Source organism: Carassius auratus, chromosome 14 (assembly GCF_003368295.1).
Source record: "Carassius auratus strain Wakin chromosome 14, ASM336829v1, whole genome shotgun sequence".
NCBI classification, from domain to species: domain Eukaryota; kingdom Metazoa; phylum Chordata; class Actinopteri; order Cypriniformes; family Cyprinidae; genus Carassius; species Carassius auratus.
The window spans coordinates 19686656-19703929 of record NC_039256.1 but is presented as its reverse complement, the minus strand read 5'-3'; the positions used below and the strand labels follow the sequence as shown (position 1 = coordinate 19703929).

The following is a 17274-nucleotide window of genomic DNA, read 5'->3' as shown; positions in this document are numbered from 1 at the left end:
AAAAAGACTCAAAGTGGGAGGGGGGAATGTAAGAAGAGAATATTCTCAGATCTTTTTACATTCATGATGTCAGGTAGTTTGGCTTTGTTAATATACTTTATTAACCCGTGGTACTATAAATACTAGGTACTATTTAAGGAATAGATAAGCAAAAAAGGATTTGGATGAATTAGTTTCTTCATTGGAAAAGATTTGTTTAGATTAGTATTTACATCACTTGCTCACTGACAGATTCTCTGCAATGAACGAGTCCAAGTAATGAATCCAAACATCTGATAAAAAAAAAAAAAACATCTCAATAATCCTCATGACTCCACTCCATCAATTAATGTCTTGTAAAGTTAAACGCTACCTATATGTAAGAAACAAATCCATTAAAATGTTTTAACTTCAAACTGTTGCTGGTTGCCAAAATATATCCAAAATCCTTAAATTGTGCTTCCTCCGTTCTGATGTCCGCTCACATCAAAATCCAAAAATGTCTTTATTCTGGATTGGTTTCTTACAAATACAGCTTTTCACTTAAGATTTTAGTAGCTGGACTGGAGTCTTGTCAGTTACTCCTGGACTATTAAGGTTTCTGTCAGTTGTTTGGACTCTCATTCTGATGGCACCCATTCACTGCAGAGGATCTGTTGGTGAGCAAGCCATGTAATGCTAACTTTCTCCCTATTGGTTTTGGTGAGGAAACAAACTTCTTGGATGGGAAGAGGGTAAATACACTTTCTGCAATTTTTTTCTTGCCATAATATTCTTTTGACATTGAACCAGTTTAATTACATCATTTCATTACACAAAATTCAAACTTAACTTTTACGGAGTTACTGGAGCTCAGTGGAACAGATGGTTGTTTATATGCAAATACTGGGTATTTGCCCAGGATCATGTAAACTAGTATGGTGCAGTGCCATTAATATACACACTAAAAGATGCAACAATCTTATTATCAGAGAGAAAGAAGAGTTTTCGAAAGGCATTTTGAACAGAATTTATTTAAAATTTATAAAGTGTAAAACCATATTACCCTTCATTGAGTTAGGACTTCACATACATAAAACTCAAGTTATCAAAAACACAAATTTACATATCCATCCTTCCTCAGAAAAAAAAAAAAAAAAAAACATCTATCAAAAGTATGGGTAACTTTGATTCACTGGTTTCATGATATTGCTAATGACGTTTTCTTTCATGTTCAAGGGCACATACATAACAGAAGTACAGAAAAGCCCTCATTACATTCCTCTGCCTTCTGTTTTCTTCTGCCTGTTACAGGCAAATGAACTAAAACCACTTCAAGTAAGAAACGTTGAGGTAATACCACACTGGGTCTTGGACCACTTTGGTCATATTACAGGGCCTTTAATGCAGGTTTTCTCCCACGTTTACTTGGTGTCAATCATTTTCACTCATGCCATTACAGACACACCTCTTTGAAAAGGCACAGAGATATAAATACACAAACACAAAAGGATGACATTTAGAGGAATTTATCCCCAACCATGGTGACTTAAAACAAAGATTCCATGTTTAACTAGATTTATAAAGAAATAATAATAATAAAAAAAAAAAAAGAGTTCAATAACATGTATTGAATTAAATTTGCCTTACCAAAATTATTTAGTAATAAATTAAAGATGCAAAAAAGGTCTCATTTAAGAATGAACCACCTTCAAAAGGATTTTTTAATTAAATTAAAAAGGCAGAACTGCAAAGTATTTTCTTTTGTTCAAATAAGCACCACTATCGCACGCACAATGGCGAAAGAAATTCAGACAAGGGTAATGGAATGAGCAGATCTGTGCACCAGTGACTGTAAACACTTACTCGGTGAACGTGAAGGAGCAATGTTAATGTTGAATGTTGTAAGCTATAAGTGGGGTGAGAGGTAACTGGGCTGACCCGGTCACACAAACCAGAGTTTGGAAGTTCTAGCTGCTGTCCTCATTCTCTTGAGCATCCCTGGTCGAGCTCTCATCCACGTTCTCGAGCGAGTCTCCGCGCTGGATGGACAGCTCTGCTGGATCCATCAAGGGCAGTTCACTCTGTATGGGATACAGCCACGGCTTATGATCTGGAGAATTTGCCGCTTTCCACGCAGGGTAGTTCTGACCGGCTTTATGGACGCTTCTTAAGACCTGTGGAGTGACAGGAGAATGAGGGAGTGGCACTAGTATCAGCAGAAGTGACAATGAACTGATCTTTTTTTTTTGTTCTTGTGTAACCAAGACAATGAAGTGAAATCCAGTTTTACTTCATTTTCAAGCTGTGCAGTGACTCAGATTGCAGTAAGACATTTTGCTAAATCATAGCTGTAAATACATGTTTCTAGAACATGTCTCCAGCATGTTTGTCAGCACACAGCATCATTGTGTGAAATATTGCCTATAAAGTCTGACTTCTAAACTAAAGTTAATGCGCCTGATTTAGGTTTTAATACAACAGCATAACCAGACAAGAAAATCCACTTAATCCACATATAGATCACAATCCTTCTCCTTTCACACCTGAAACATTGAAGTATTATTGTTTCCAAAAAAATATTAAGCAGCACAGCACAACTGTTTTCATCATTTAGAATAATGAGATGCTTCATGAGCAGCACATCAGCACATAAGACTAATTTCTGAAGAATCATGTGACACTGCAGTAATGATGCTGAAAATCTGCTTTGTCAAAGGAATGCAGTTAGTTTAAATTGTAATATTTCACAGTATTACTTCACTGCATATTTATCAGATAAATGCTACCTTGATGAGCGTGAGAGACTAAAATCGTATAAAATAATAAAACCTTAAAAGCTGTTCAATGGAAAGACAAACACCTCAGTGTTCAATAACAGCTTATAAACACTAAGCATGATGCACAATGTTATCAGTGCCCTTTGGACAGAGATACTGTCTGGGAACACTCCAAACGGCCTTCCACATGCAGTTATTATTCACAAGAGTATGAAATGGACAAAAAAAATAAATAATTAACAATGCAATAGAAGACTTGAATTATTGTTTATAATAAGTAATCTTTAGATAACAATCCGAACACTCAGTGAGGGGTGCAGAGTTAAAGGTGTTTCTAGCAAGTGTAAAATGCTACTGCTTGTGGAGTCAGTGATTGTGAATGATTAATTAATAAAAAAAAATATAAAAAATTGATTTGTATTTAAAAGGAGCCTAAGCAACACTCTACTGTAAATAAAAAGAATGACTGTAGTCATGCAGCATACAGACAGAACGAGATAAACAAGTTTCACTTTTAACACAACAAGTGCTGCGTGAGCGTCTTCAGTATAAGATCTTCCAGAAGGTTCCCATAGTAACAATTGTGATTTCACAAGCCTTAAAACACAGGCCCACACAGAAGGACACTTGCATCCTCAGATGCACAAAAAAAAAAAAAAACACCACCACACAACTTACTTTTGGAGCCAAGACCTGAGATGCTTTGTTGACAACCCACTTCGGAAGAGAACCTAAAAGATAAAAAATAATAATTACAAAAAAAGGAAACAAATTAAAGTGTAATTAAATGATGGGGGAACATTTCGAATAAAGCAGGAAATCTGTCAATACCTTTGGGATCAGCTTGTGAGAGGTACGTGAAAATGCAGCTGTTGTGCCCCGTTGGTTGGATCAGGTAACCCGTCAGAAGGGAAACGGCCCTTACCAGATCCTTCCGTGGGGGAAATTTCTAAAATGATAGCAAGAGTTTACTAGTTGTATTAATAGATTTTTATTTCATGAGCAGAATATTTGAAGTTAAAACATTTTCTCCTACACTAATGGGAGGAGATGGATGCAAACTTGTTCAAAAACGGTCAATATTTTTGCTCTTCGATTTGGTTCTAAGTTGATGCATGTAACAAAACATATTTTAACAGAAAGTGTAGGTAAATAGAAGATGTACCGGATGTTTCACGGAGAAGTTAACGATCACATATTCATTTCCAGATGCCTGCCATGAGCGCAAGGTCACCACATCTCTGTTCTTCAATGGCTTCGGGCAGATCCCTGTGAATAAAAGGATTAAAAAAAAAAAAACACCATTTATATGACCTGCAGGCCCATATATAGCCACAAACACAAAAAGTTGACTATAAATACATACAAAAACATGGTCCCAGCAGGCTTTTCTTCAACTCTTATCACACTTTGATAAGCTACGGTGCTGAAGTCTTTTCAAAATGTGATGGGTGAATACCAGAGACTAACAAAATCTCCAAAAGAACCACTATAATGACCATTAGAAATAACTCACTAACTGAGATTTTAAAGATGACATTACTCACATGAATAATAGCCCACGTCAGCATTAGGAGCCAGGCGAGCAATGTCGAAACTCTCAAGCATTGTAGGGTCCCACGTCTTCCGGTACACGCTGTCATGAAGCACGTCATACATGCTAGCAGCCGATACATCCTTTATGTTTATCCTACACTGTATTGGAAACAACTCATTTGCATTAGTGTTGTTATGGCAGCAGTACACGGGACTAAACATGTAAATTAAACGGACAGGTTTAAAAAAAAAAAAAAAAAAAAAAAAAAAACATTGTGGAGTTCATAGAAAAGATATGTAAAAAATAATATTAAACCCACACCCTTACATTCTCATAAGTACTATTGAATCATGTCTAGTCAATGACCGTTTAAATATGTTATGATGTGGTAATGTTAAAATGTATAAACATTTTAAATTCTGGATTGGGGTTCCTGGGTCTGTAAACTACTGGTTTAAGGGATTTTATAAGGTAACCTCGACACCACAAATTTAAAGTGCACACTGTATACACATGACATCGTAGATAATTAGATGCAGGCAGACATCTTACCTTGATTTTGTGCACTTTGGAATAGTTCCCTTTGTTGTTTGTGGAAGCAGATAAAGGGGCCACCTCGACCCAGACCTCCATGTCGTTTTTATCATACTTACTGAGCCAGTTCTCCGTGGACAAGCACTGTCTTTTGAACTCATTAAACGTGGATTCATCCGGAATGATTCCTGAACCGCGAGACATAACGTTACCTGAGACAGCAGATTCACAGAATAAAAACAATGCGAGAAACAACAAGATCAGTTTGAGAGATCTTGCTTCTATCAAGACTGAATATGTTTGTTTTGTTCACAAAGGATGAGGTGTAGCTATTAAGGTCACAGATTCACTTTTCAAGCTCGACAAGATTTTTCTCACAGATTCCTTACCAGGCGTCAACGCTTGCGTGTGGAAAAACCTCGTCACCACTTCCGGGAGTAGAACAGGTGCGCAGCTGGTCAATCAGCGCTGAAGCACGGTTATTCAGCACACTGAGACATGATCCTGATGTGCTCTCGGGCTTTTATGTTCTCAAGTGAGACTGTTGGAAACTGGCGCAAACTGGGTGTGAAGGACCGCCCGTATTGATTGGTCATCCGTTTGCAGGGCCAGTGGTCTCTGCTGCTCCGCAGATTTACATGATTAATTCATAACGGAACCGCTGAGACGAGCTGTGAACTCCGCCTAGTGTTCACCAACCGAAACCCGTCAAATCACCGGCACATCATTCAACCGGCCCGTGCGGTGAATCATCTGAAGAAACTGAGTTTCATGCCTGTTTCTGTTCTGTGCGTTCCCTGGCACTAGCCGTGGGTCAAATAGAACTTCAGAGTCTAAAAGCTTATATATTAAATCTATTTAAAACATTTATTTTAATAAATGGGACAAACAGTCGGCCAAAGAGAAATTAAGAGTTTAAAAACAAATGTTAAAAATGTCCTATTAAAATGTTTATTTTAATAAACAGGCCAAACAGTGGGCCAAATAGTTTTAAAACATTAAACTATTATTTAACCTTTTGCATACTGCAGTAAACATACATTATTTTTTATATACATTAAAGTTTTTTTTTACATTTGTTATATATTTTTAGATATGTATGCAATTGTATAACAAAATTTAAAAAATACAGAACATTTACAAACTTTTTTTTTTTTTGATAAAACAAATACAATTTTCTTTCATCATTTTATCTATATATTTATTAATTTTTTGCTTTGGTGGATATTATTATATGAGTAATATTTATATCTATATTTATAAGACAAGATGCCTCCTTAATGTATTATAAAATACGGGGCTTAATTAAATATTCATTTGTTGCTACTGCAGATAATGTGATCAAAATATAATGATGATATTTACTAATGATTATAATCTAACTACATAATATATCAGCGTAGTCCATTAGAACCATCCAGCATTATACAGTCAAACCAAAATTTCAGACACCTTCAACATTTCTCAAATTAGTTAAACTGTGTCAGAAAAAAATCATCTGGATAATGTCAGATAACTTTGATAGAAAGGTACGTTATGGATTTCAATCAACCAAAAATTATTTAGCTGTTTCATTTAAGTAAACAGTTGGAAAATACCAATTTAGGTAAACCAATTACCAAGCCATGCTTAATCGTGTTCAGTCTGAGGTGTGAAAAGAAAAATCACTTAAGTAAAACATGGTTAGGCCAAAGTGAATATTTTTTAGTACCTTTTTTTATTTAATCAATTTTACTGGTAGTCCACTGTATGAATAATGTTTGGCTATAATATGACAATTTCCTTTATTTTACTACCCTCACTTAATTAACTATAGTGTCCTGCACCCACTAGTAAAAATTATATCTGGTGTCTGAATTATTTTTGGTTTGACTGTATATGGATAGGCCCAACATACAGAAACTAAAAGCAGCACAAACAGCAAATTTGGTGAAATATCTTTATTCATGTGATACATTTTGGTGTCTCTTTAACCTTCCATTTTTTACAGCATATAATAATAGTACTTTGTTCACACAAATTTTGCTAAACACTAGACAGCGTATTTCAAACAGAACCAACACACTTCAGAATAGCACACAGCTGAGTATTCAGTCAGTGACACACGACAGAGCTGTTCAGGAGGGTTTTCACTCGTATTTATTTTAATTCTTACATATCAAACCATATTAAATGTTAATGTTTAAAACACATGTGATGCCCTTTTTTAGTCTTAGTGATGAAAGGATTTGTCGGTTTACATTAAAATGAGAGGAAAAGCGACAGCGCTGGTGGGTTCGCTGATACCTCTCCAGCAAATAAAAGCCCATTCAAGCTAAACTGTAGAAACCCAGCGTTACAGATGGGCCGTGAAAATCTTTAACGTGACCAAGATAGTGACACGACTAGGTCTTTGTGATACAGCAGCAAGGCAGCAATGCAAATTATACATCTACCTTTGACTCCCACACATTGCTTACTGCCATTCCGGTCAAGCATACGACACACTGTTTCACTAACTAGTGAGATAATAAATAAACACATGAAACCAACAGTCTCACGACGAGCAATACCAAGACGTGCCTGTACATTAAGCAATAGTCGTGTTGAAGGAAGGAAGGAATCGAAATATCCCATTAAACAAGCAAGGCATTTTGTGTTAAACCATCTCTAAACTGCATGCTGTTCCTACACTTGCGCAGCAAAAAAACAAGGCTGAAAATGAGAGGAATTAGTGTGAATTGCTTTCCATATCCAAGCTCAGAACGAAGGGTTTCGTTAGTACATAAACTTTATTACAATTGACGTTAGGTTTTGTAACTACAGTTGTGGATAAGTCATTAAATATCCAGAGTTTTGACTAAGTTAAATAGGTTTACAAAGCAACTTCCCTTTTCTAAGATTGTTAAATCCTATTTTTTTTTTTTTTTCGACAACTCGATACATTCTACATCCATGCAACCCTCTGAAGATTCCTGTAGAAAACTAGCCTGTCCAGAATGAGGCTGGTTACAAACAAAACTGCTTTTTTATCGGCCACACGTGTATTTTCTGAAACAAAAAGACCTTTAAATGATATCTGGTCCCTAATACCATATTTAACATGAAAACATCCGATTATACAGAATATTCTGTCCCATGATATTTCACAACAATAAATTCAAAAGAGAACCCTTCTGTATCTTTCTTTAAATAACTGCTGCCAAAAAGAAAATAGTGTAATGCTCATGTAAAAATAAAAAAAATAATCATGAATCAGTAACACAAATTTACAGCCTCTCGTTAAAACAAGTTCTTCCTCCAGTGAAATTAAAAAAACAAGGCCTAAAATGATGCCACCAGCCCCAGCTCTGAAACACGATAAATTCACAACGACAGTGACAGCACTGATGTGTGAAGAAACTCAAGATGTGATTGTATGTGATTTTATGTCAGTCTGCAATCCCATATAATGCCATGCAGCCAGAACAGATGAGAATCTGAATGGTTTTAGTATTTAATCTATGCTGTGATTAACTTTTTTCCCCATTAATATGTGTATTTTTGGAATCCACTTTAATACAGAGTAATAGCACATCCACACGGTTACTCTGAAAAGTCACTGAGTCGAAGAAAAGAAAAGGTTGTCCGCTCATGACACAGGGCCGCGAGAGGAGCGAGTGACCACTGAGAGGCAAGCTGTTTGTGTGTGAGGGGGTCTACTGAGCGGGACGCAGGGCCTGGCGGGGAACGAGGGTGGTTACTAGCATGAGCAGCTGCTCTCAGTAACCGGCAGCTCCGGAGGCTTCTCCAGTTTGATGTCAATCACTGAAGGTTCAGGTTAAGGATCAGAACATGCTTAAATATGTCTCTACCCTTGGATTACCTTACATTCATTTCTTTGAGATGTCATTATATTACAGAAAAACAAAACCTGGCTTGTGATCTCCTGCTACCAGGCTGATGCAGACAAACTGATTGTGACATTTTAATGTGACTGATGTCATATTTGTCAGAAGTGATTTACGGTGCATGTGAAGGATACTATCCTCTTTGCTTTTCTCCGGTGTACTATCCATTCCAGGCAAAGCAGCAGCAACACGACGAAACAGCTAAAAAAAAAAGAACAATCATTACTTAAAAACTCTGATGCTTGGGCCAAATGTACATAAATCAATGCATTTGTTATATAATATAATCTATAACTTAATAGTAGGGGAGAGTGGGGCTAGTTATCAGACAGTCAATATTTATTTTTCTTTTTTTATTGATAGATTATTATTTATAGACATCTTAGTTATATTAAAAATACAGATTTGCAGTTCAATGAACACACATTGATCTTTCGTGACAATATTTTTTGGCATGTCGTCACACTATATGTAGTAAATTTTCACAAAGCAAGCTGAAAACCTATTATCACCTATTCAAAGTTTTTCATGTGTATTTAAGATAGAAAAAACAAATATGAAAAAATCATGAAACCACAGAAAGTATTAAAAATGTACCTGGTTTGCCCAACAAATATTGTAATTAATAATCTGTATAAAAGAATTTGATGCTAGATAACAGGCATTTGCTTACCTGGACATTTGACTCAAAATCGTATAGTCAAGTCGACACTACAGTACAGAAGTTTGGTTAACATTTATTTTTTTCCTCTGGTGCAAAGCTACATTTTTATCAGCCAGTCTTGATCACATGATCCTTCAGAAAACATTATCATATGCAGATTTGCTGCTCAAGAAACATATATTATTAGTTATGATGAAAATATTTGCTATGCTTAATGAGGTTTTTTTTTTTTAGAAACTGAAATTGTTTTATTAATAGAAAGCTCAAGAGAAAATTATTTATTTGAAATAAAGATCTGCAAATGTCTTTACTGTCGACAATGGATCAATTTAATGTGACCTTGTCTAAGCCCCATGCTTTAAACCGTAGTGTATCACTTCTAACAATTTAACAATTTAAACTGAATCATAACTCCCAGTGGGTATAAATATAAAAGGAGTGCATCTCTGATGACACTAGCATTCTAAATAAAACAAACTTATGGAGAATCCAAGTTCTACTCATTTGACAATGAAAAAAACAATACAATATGCTAATTAAAAAAGCACAATGCACAAATGAAATGTCTACATCCAGTCTGTGAACTGCAAGTGGTGCTACAACACAGCACATATAGAAGAATCATGCTAGCGAAGCTTGGCCAACATGCAAAAGACTTCTATGACACATGAAGAGCAATTCAAGCAAACCAAACAAAACACAGAAGAGCAGCCCAACAGCACAGGACACCTGTGAATGTGAGGCTGGGGCAGAATGGGTGAGGCAGGGACAGACAGAAACCAAACTAAGCACAAGACAGAGTGGTGGAGGGAAGGTAGGGCTGGGCAGTCCTCGTTTCTCAGTGATTCTACCTGTTTGACATTGTAGCCAGTCTTTGCGCTGGTTTCAATGAACATGACATTCAGTTCCTTAGCCCTCTGCTCGCCCTCCTCCGTGGTAATCTGTCTGCTCGACCGGAGCAGGGAGGGGGGAAAGGAAAGAAATATAGACAGACAAAATAACTGCATCAAGAAGAAGAGAAAGAGACAGAGACTTGACTGAGGTTCAGATTAGTATTGGGGAAAAAGAGGAATTAGTGTTTTGATAAGACCCCGTCACAGGTTGAAAAGTTGAGAAACGGCTGAAATCATACCACTGAAAAGAGACCACTTCCCTGCAGTTCAACAAAAGGCTACTCACAGAGACCACATTTGTTATCTGAGGACAAAAAATAAATGAACACCCTATCTAGGGGAAGTGATGGCACTCGGGTCATTAAAATATCCCTTAAGGAGCAATTAATATTCTATCATTAATTCACCCTCATATAATTTCAAACTTGTTTGACTTCTTCTTCAGTGGAACATGAAAGAGTAACAGAATAATAGAAGAATGTCCAAACCCCTTTCATTCACTTCTACAGTGCAGTAAAAAGCAGCATGGACATTTTGCTCAATGTCCTCTTTTTGTCTGGAACAACATAAGGGTGACAATCTATTGGTTTATCTAATCCTTTAATGTTTCTACACTGCATCCAAGGAATTTGTAAAAGTTCAATCTATTTCCAATAGCAAATAATTATGGCTTTGTATAAGAAAATTTTAGAGTGCATTTACAGATAGTTATTGGCCTGACTGAGACAGAATCTGTGGCCATTTTCTACATTCGAGGGGAAAAGTCTGCAAAACGGGTTTAGATATGGTAAAATGTGTTAGAGTTAGACAATTATTGTAAGCTGAAAACAATCAACATCACCAAGTATTTAATAAGTAATGTAAGAGGTAGGAGATGTAAGAGGTAGGAGATGTAAAGGACATCAATTTCAATTCACCAGAAATCAGCTTGCTGCTGAATACATGTGGGTGTTAATGTCACATTCCTTCCATCTTTCTTTTTGGTTTCCTTTGCCAGATCACAACTGAGAGGGTTGGTGACTGTTTGAAACGGAGTCAGTTCAGTAGGAATCTTTATTCCTTAATTTATTTGAGTTGTTGCTTGTTTGTTTGCTAGATAAATGTATTACTGTCACTGTGTGTTCAGTTCATTTTTACAACCTGAGTGCAGAGTCAAAATTATTTCCCATGGAAATCGATAACATGCCACAGAGTCTGTTACATAAACGGGTACATAATCTTAGGCCTGCACTACAGCTCTATCGTTTCACCCACCTGTTTGACGTTATAACCAGCTTTGGCGCTGGTCTCTATGTACATCACACCCAGTTCCCGAGCTTTTTTCTCTGCTGCCTCTACTGACACTTGCCTGCCACAGTCCATAGTGCAGGTGGACATAGTTCAAATGAGAATGGATATGAAAAACAAATAAAGTAAATGGGAAAATAAACATAAATCAACACAAGAAAACATGATCAAACAGAAAAGCAAAAATGGCACAAACTGCTCAACATAAGATTTAAATTAATGATAAAGAGAAAACTGAACACAAAAATAACTTAAAACGTGAAGTCTGAGGGATGAACAAAGGATGTGTTTATCAAACACCTCCAAGTGCTGTACCTTTTATCAGCCAAGTCTGTCTTGTTGCCAACCAACATGATAATGACATCACTTCCTCGCTCTGTTCTGACATCATCTATCCACTTTGAGGTTTGCTGGAAAGAGTTGAGATCTGTAGAACAGAGGGGAAAAAAAGTCAGGCAGGGACTAATTAAAAAGAAAAAAAATATGTTGTGATCTGTTGGAGCTGAATTCATTGATTGAGTGATTGATTGATTAAAAATCAATTTGCACAAATCCAAATTTGGCAGTGGTCAAATCACACTTGATTCACTTCAAAGCCAAGCTTTCTTAGAAGAAAGTGTGCAAGCAGACTGTTAGTATGAAATAAAAAAAACAGAGAATGGTTAAGTTAAAGCACAGGTCATTTGGATGCTCAGTAACAGCAGTTTGCTGTTAAAAGAGAAGCACGTACAATCTACTTTTCATTTATTCTGAATGAATTACAAAAAAATATAACTGTTCACTGTTCCCAAGCAACGATACTTAGATGAACTGCCATGACCTAGAAGCAGCTGGGGTATTATGCTAACTGTGCCATGGAGGCATAAATCCCTTGCTGACCCAATGAGTGAGGCTCGGACTCACTGGTGATGTCATAGACCACCACAGCAATAGTGGAGTCTCGGATGTAGCTGGGAATGAGGCTGCGGAAGCGCTCCTGCCCTGCAGTGTCCCACAGCTGGAGCCGAACCTGAGGGACCAGCAAACAGTGGTGTGCAAGGAAAAAGGAAAGAGAAAGAAGGAACAGAGAAAAGAAAAGATATAAAGAGAGGATAGGGCAAGGGAGCAGGGTTAGAAGAAAAGGACAACATCAAAGAAACAAAACATGAAGGAAATGGAGAAATGCACCTACAAAGCTGACCAATTTTCACTTATGAAGTTCTGTATTTACAGATCATGACCTCAAGAATTTAGGAAATGAGAATGATTTTAGACATCATCTGTAGGCATTTCTCCATTCCTGTTCTCTGAATGATGCTGTTCTCGGCGAGATGCTTTGAAAATGGCACTCCATACATGCAAGTATTGCTGGACATGCTTTCAGTCTAAATCACATCACTTTATGGTTTTGAAATATTCATTCAAAAAAATCCCAAATTGTTTTCATTAAGCCCCAAAAATTTTAACTTTATAATCATTTGCACGCCATCATGATGTTACAAATCTGTATGACTTTCACAAAGTATTCTGAATAATGTTTTTTGTCCATATAATGAAAGTCCATGGGGTCCAAAACATTGACTTCCATTGTACGGACAGAAAAAATAAGCAGAAAATATCTTCCTTTATGTTCATATTGTGGTGCAATCCCATTAAAAACCTTAAACACAAACAAAATAATGTTAAACCAAATCCTACTTTTTACAAGCAACCAGTGCTAAAACTGGAAGGAAATAATTTATCTTTTAAATTTTGTGTTTCGATACAGTGCAAGTTAATGGGGTCCAACGTTGTTTTGGATCCAACTGATTTTGGTTCTACAGAAAGTAAGACATACATATTTGGAACCACATACGAGTGAGTGTTTTTTTTTTTTTACTTTACTGTATTTGACTTTACCAGGAATGCTCAAATAAACCAGCAAACCTATAAAGCTCCATGAGTGCCATTTCCTCAAGCGGTACCCAACTTGACCCCACCATGTGGTGAAGCAGGAGCACTAGCTACCTACTTGCTATATCATAGACCACCACTGCGGCTGCGGAGTCTCTGATGTAACTGGGAATGAGGCTACGGAAGCGTTCCTGCCCAGCAGTGTCCCACAGCTGTAGCCGAATCTATGACCATCCATGCAGCACAACAGGCATTTGGACCCATTCAGCACCCAGCCATGGAAGAGAGTGGGGTGAGGTGGACAAAGACACAAGCCAACTTAAAAAGGTGAAATCAAAATAAATGACAAACTAATGACATAAGTGTGATGAGCTACAAGCATGCACGAGGAATTACACAAATGATAACAGTGATGAATCTGTGACAGAGACAGTGAAATCCCCTGACAGACTTCAAATAAATAAATATAGTTGTCTTACAGACTTAACAGGTGATATTAGAAAGAAGTCCAGGTGAATGACTTGAGCCAGTGTGTGTCAAAACCATCTACTATACTGGTACCAACACTGTCAGCCAATATCTAAACTAAACCAGGCTTTATACAAACATGCTAGCTTTCCAATAAAACTAAAAGCTTGGACACACAGAGACTCCTTGAAATTATTCTAGAAACGTTGATCTGTCCTACCGTGCGATCTTCCAAGTACATGGTTTTTGACAGAAAGTCTATACCAATAGTTGCCTGCAGAGAGAAACAATGAGTTAACTTAGTGCACACTGCAAAACTGGTCACTGAAGGAATATTTATTTTGCTCTTTAGACTTTTTATCTTCTGTGGAACACAAAAGGAGATATTAAGCTAAATATTCATATTGCTCCAGTCCCCAGAGTCTGATAAACAAATGTAAAAAAAATAAAATAAAAATAAGTTCAATAAAATTGTCCTAATTCACGGAGAAACTAATTTGCTCTTGTGCATATTCAAACTTTTTTTTTAATCAAGACACTCTGCATCAAATTTAATATCAAATTTGGTTCACATGTGCATCATCTACAGATGTATAGATGTGATTTGAGAGCTAAAAAACTAACTAAATTAATACTTGTCAAGTATCAAATGCAAGCCAAAATGTACCATTTTACACTGCTGTTCAAACGTTTGGGATCAGTATTTTTTAAAGGAAATTAATACTTTTATTCAGCATTTAATGATGCATTAAATTGATCAAATGAGGTAGTAAAGGTATTTATAATGTTAAAATAACAAATGTTTCTTGATCACCAATCAGCATATTAGAATCTTTTCTGAAGGATCATTTGACACTGATGACTGGAGTAATGACTGCTGAAAATTACATTGTATAGATCAAAAAACTAAATTTTTGATTAGTATTATGCATTGCTAAAAATCATTCAGACAACTTCAAAGGTGATTATCTTAGTATTTAGATTTTTTGCACCCTCAGATTCTAGATTTTCAAATAGTTGTATCTTGACCAAATATTGTCATATATTAAAAGCTTATTTATTCAGCTTTCAGATGATGTATAAATCTCAATTTCGAAAAAGGAAAACTTAAGACTAGTTTTGTGGTCCAGGGTCACATTTGTTATAAACTGCAATAATATTTAACATAATTACTGATTTTTGTATTTATTTTTTTTATAACTAAATCTTGTCTTGGTAAGAATAAGAGACTTCTTTTAAAAATACAACAAAAATCTTTCTGACCCCAAATTCTTGAATGGCAGTATATGTTTACCTATAAAGCCTAAAGATTAAATACAATTATGCTTGTATGATTATAATGTTGCAAGTAAATCTCTGACCTGAGATATCTGCCACAAACAGCTTAACATTGGCAGTCAAACATGTATTTTCTTTTTTTTAATAAAAATAATGTACATTTTATTATAGTGTAATGTGTAATGGTCAGCAGGAACAACAAGAAAACTTATGGCTAATTAATCATTTCATTTCAACAGACATTACTAGTCTGCCTAGACTAGAGAGCTTTTTTTTTGCATGACTATTCTACAAAGTATCTGTTTGTATTTCAAGGAAGGATATTTATTAGTAAGTGAACTAACGTTATTTCGTTTAGGGACCACGACTGAACCAAACCTTAATGCTACAGATTTTGACAAAGTCAACAATACTTCGGTCAGATATTAAGATGCACAGTAACATGGTAAGCATTTGTAAACATAACATGGGCTATGGCTGTCACAGCAGGTGTTACCTGGTAGGTATTATCGAAGCTGTCATACATAAACCTGGTGATAAGTGAAGTTTTGCCCACTGTGGAGAAAGAGAAAAAACAAATAAATTATAAATAAGGGCCTCCCCTCACAGTCAATGCGTCTCAAACCTAGTGTGCTCCCTACATAGACAGCATGTTTGACGTTCGTATCGAAAGCATAATGTCAAAGATGTTGTCCATCAGGGAAGGGGATGCAATGATCTGCAGGATGAGTCTGAACTCTGATCGCTGTGTTGGCAACATGGGTGTCACCGTCCTGATTCACATCAATACAGGCTAAAACATGCAGGAACTCTGCTTTACGACAGCTCGCTGCTCGTTTTTACGTCCGATCCAGCCATTATTAAAAGAAAACGTAGATGTGACGTGGATGATGTGGCAGTTAAACATCCCTGATGATGTGGTTTATGATCTCACGATCTTGATAGTCACAGCCGGCTAGTTAGAAACATGCTAACTGCTAACTGAACCTCGAGCTAGCGACCATCCTTACAACTGATAGTATTGTTTTACACATTGAAACATGTTCGTTCACGGCTGTAGCGCAGCCTTGTTTTCATTGTATGTGTTAAAAACTAACAGATCACAAATAAAAAGCCTCTAATATGGAAGTTCTCTGTTGTGGCTAAGACCAGACAACACAAACATGCTAATACAAGGCTTCCTTCGATGTCTACAAGCGAGAATACATACACACTGAGGGGAAATAACGTTACATACAAAAAACACGCAGTTTGTAGATTACAGTAGAATTGAGTTAATAATCGCAAACCGTATCTTTCTAATATACGTTAACGTTATTTTGGATACTTCACGGATGTTCAATTCTACATTATCTCTGTTCTTGTTTTGTTCGTGACAAACGTTTTCTGTATGTTTTTACTACATTTTAAGTGCATGTCCACAATAGTGTCCATCTAAACTGTCAGATGATTATTTTCGTGTTTATTTGGTAACATTTAATCATTCTGTAGCATCCTTTCAGCTGGCCTGTCCGTTTCTCTGTCCACGTCTCACATATCTCAACACTTACCGCTTTGCTCGCCCAAGAAAACCAGCTTAAATTTCCGCAGAGGGTTGCCAAACTCTCCGCCACCGGTCGTAGTAGACATTTTTATCGAGTACAATAAACAAAAACTATCTAAATATTATTATTTCCTCTGCGCGGACGAAGGACACACCGTACAGTCCAGTGACGGAGCTCCGATGATTCTTGAGGGTGACAGCGCCTCTTGGTGGCCAGAGATGGAAGCGCACGACGCGCTGTGGCCGTGTTTCAAAGCCTATTATTTAGAGAGCTGCCTATTGAGGTTCCTGTCAAGCGTTTGAAAGCGACTATGATGGTCAAAACGCTGTCTTAGTAGTCCGCTGACTAGGTTTTGAGACACAACCTATTTCTACTGTCATACCGAACAACTGTGTCGCAACTAAATCATTAAATCATCAGTATTGCTTGTGAAATGAATGGCCTTACAATACATTTTCTTCATATAATTCCTACAGTAGCTGCATTAATGATAATTTTAACCATACTTACTATATAAATACTTGATATAAATTAGAAAATTTGTTTTAGGGTAAAATCAGTGTGTGTGTGTGTGTGTGTGTGTGTGTGTG

At 36.5% G+C, this 17274-nt stretch overlaps 2 protein-coding genes across 6 annotated transcripts; both read right to left on the bottom strand.

Moving 5' to 3' along the window:
- Window positions 1–973: 973 nt before the first annotated feature.
- stard14 (START domain containing 14) lies at window positions 974–5527 on the bottom strand. Its single transcript, XM_026280515.1, has 7 exons — window positions 5199–5527; window positions 4828–5021; window positions 4286–4433; window positions 3904–4007; window positions 3570–3687; window positions 3417–3469; window positions 974–2135 (listed from the first exon to the last, which is right to left on the bottom strand). The coding sequence occupies exons 2-7, from the start codon at window positions 5011–5013 to the stop codon at window positions 1929–1931; spliced, it is 816 nt and encodes a 271-aa protein (XP_026136300.1). The 5' UTR covers window positions 5014–5021; window positions 5199–5527; the 3' UTR covers window positions 974–1928.
- A 1207-nt stretch (window positions 5528–6734) lies between these two features.
- On the bottom strand, window positions 6735–16888 carry LOC113113937 (ras-related protein Rab-6B-like). 5 transcript variants are annotated; one of them, XR_003293652.1, is made up of 9 exons: window positions 16691–16887; window positions 15637–15695; window positions 14083–14136; window positions 13513–13618; window positions 11838–11949; window positions 11490–11583; window positions 10194–10287; window positions 8813–8879; window positions 8526–8595 (listed from the first exon to the last, which is right to left on the bottom strand). XR_003293652.1 is itself a non-coding variant. In XM_026280514.1 (8 exons), the coding sequence occupies exons 1-8, from the start codon at window positions 16767–16769 to the stop codon at window positions 8531–8533; spliced, it is 636 nt and encodes a 211-aa protein (XP_026136299.1). In that variant the 5' UTR covers window positions 16770–16888; the 3' UTR covers window positions 6735–8530. The 5 variants fall into 5 exon arrangements, 4 of the variants coding, with proteins under 4 accessions (XP_026136299.1, XP_026136297.1, XP_026136296.1 ...); XM_026280514.1 differs by lacking the exons at window positions 11490–11583; window positions 13513–13618 and adding an exon at window positions 12426–12531 and having other exon boundaries at window positions 6735–8595; window positions 16691–16888; XM_026280512.1 differs by lacking the exon at window positions 11490–11583 and having other exon boundaries at window positions 6735–8595.
- Window positions 16889–17274: the final 386 nt, after the last annotated feature.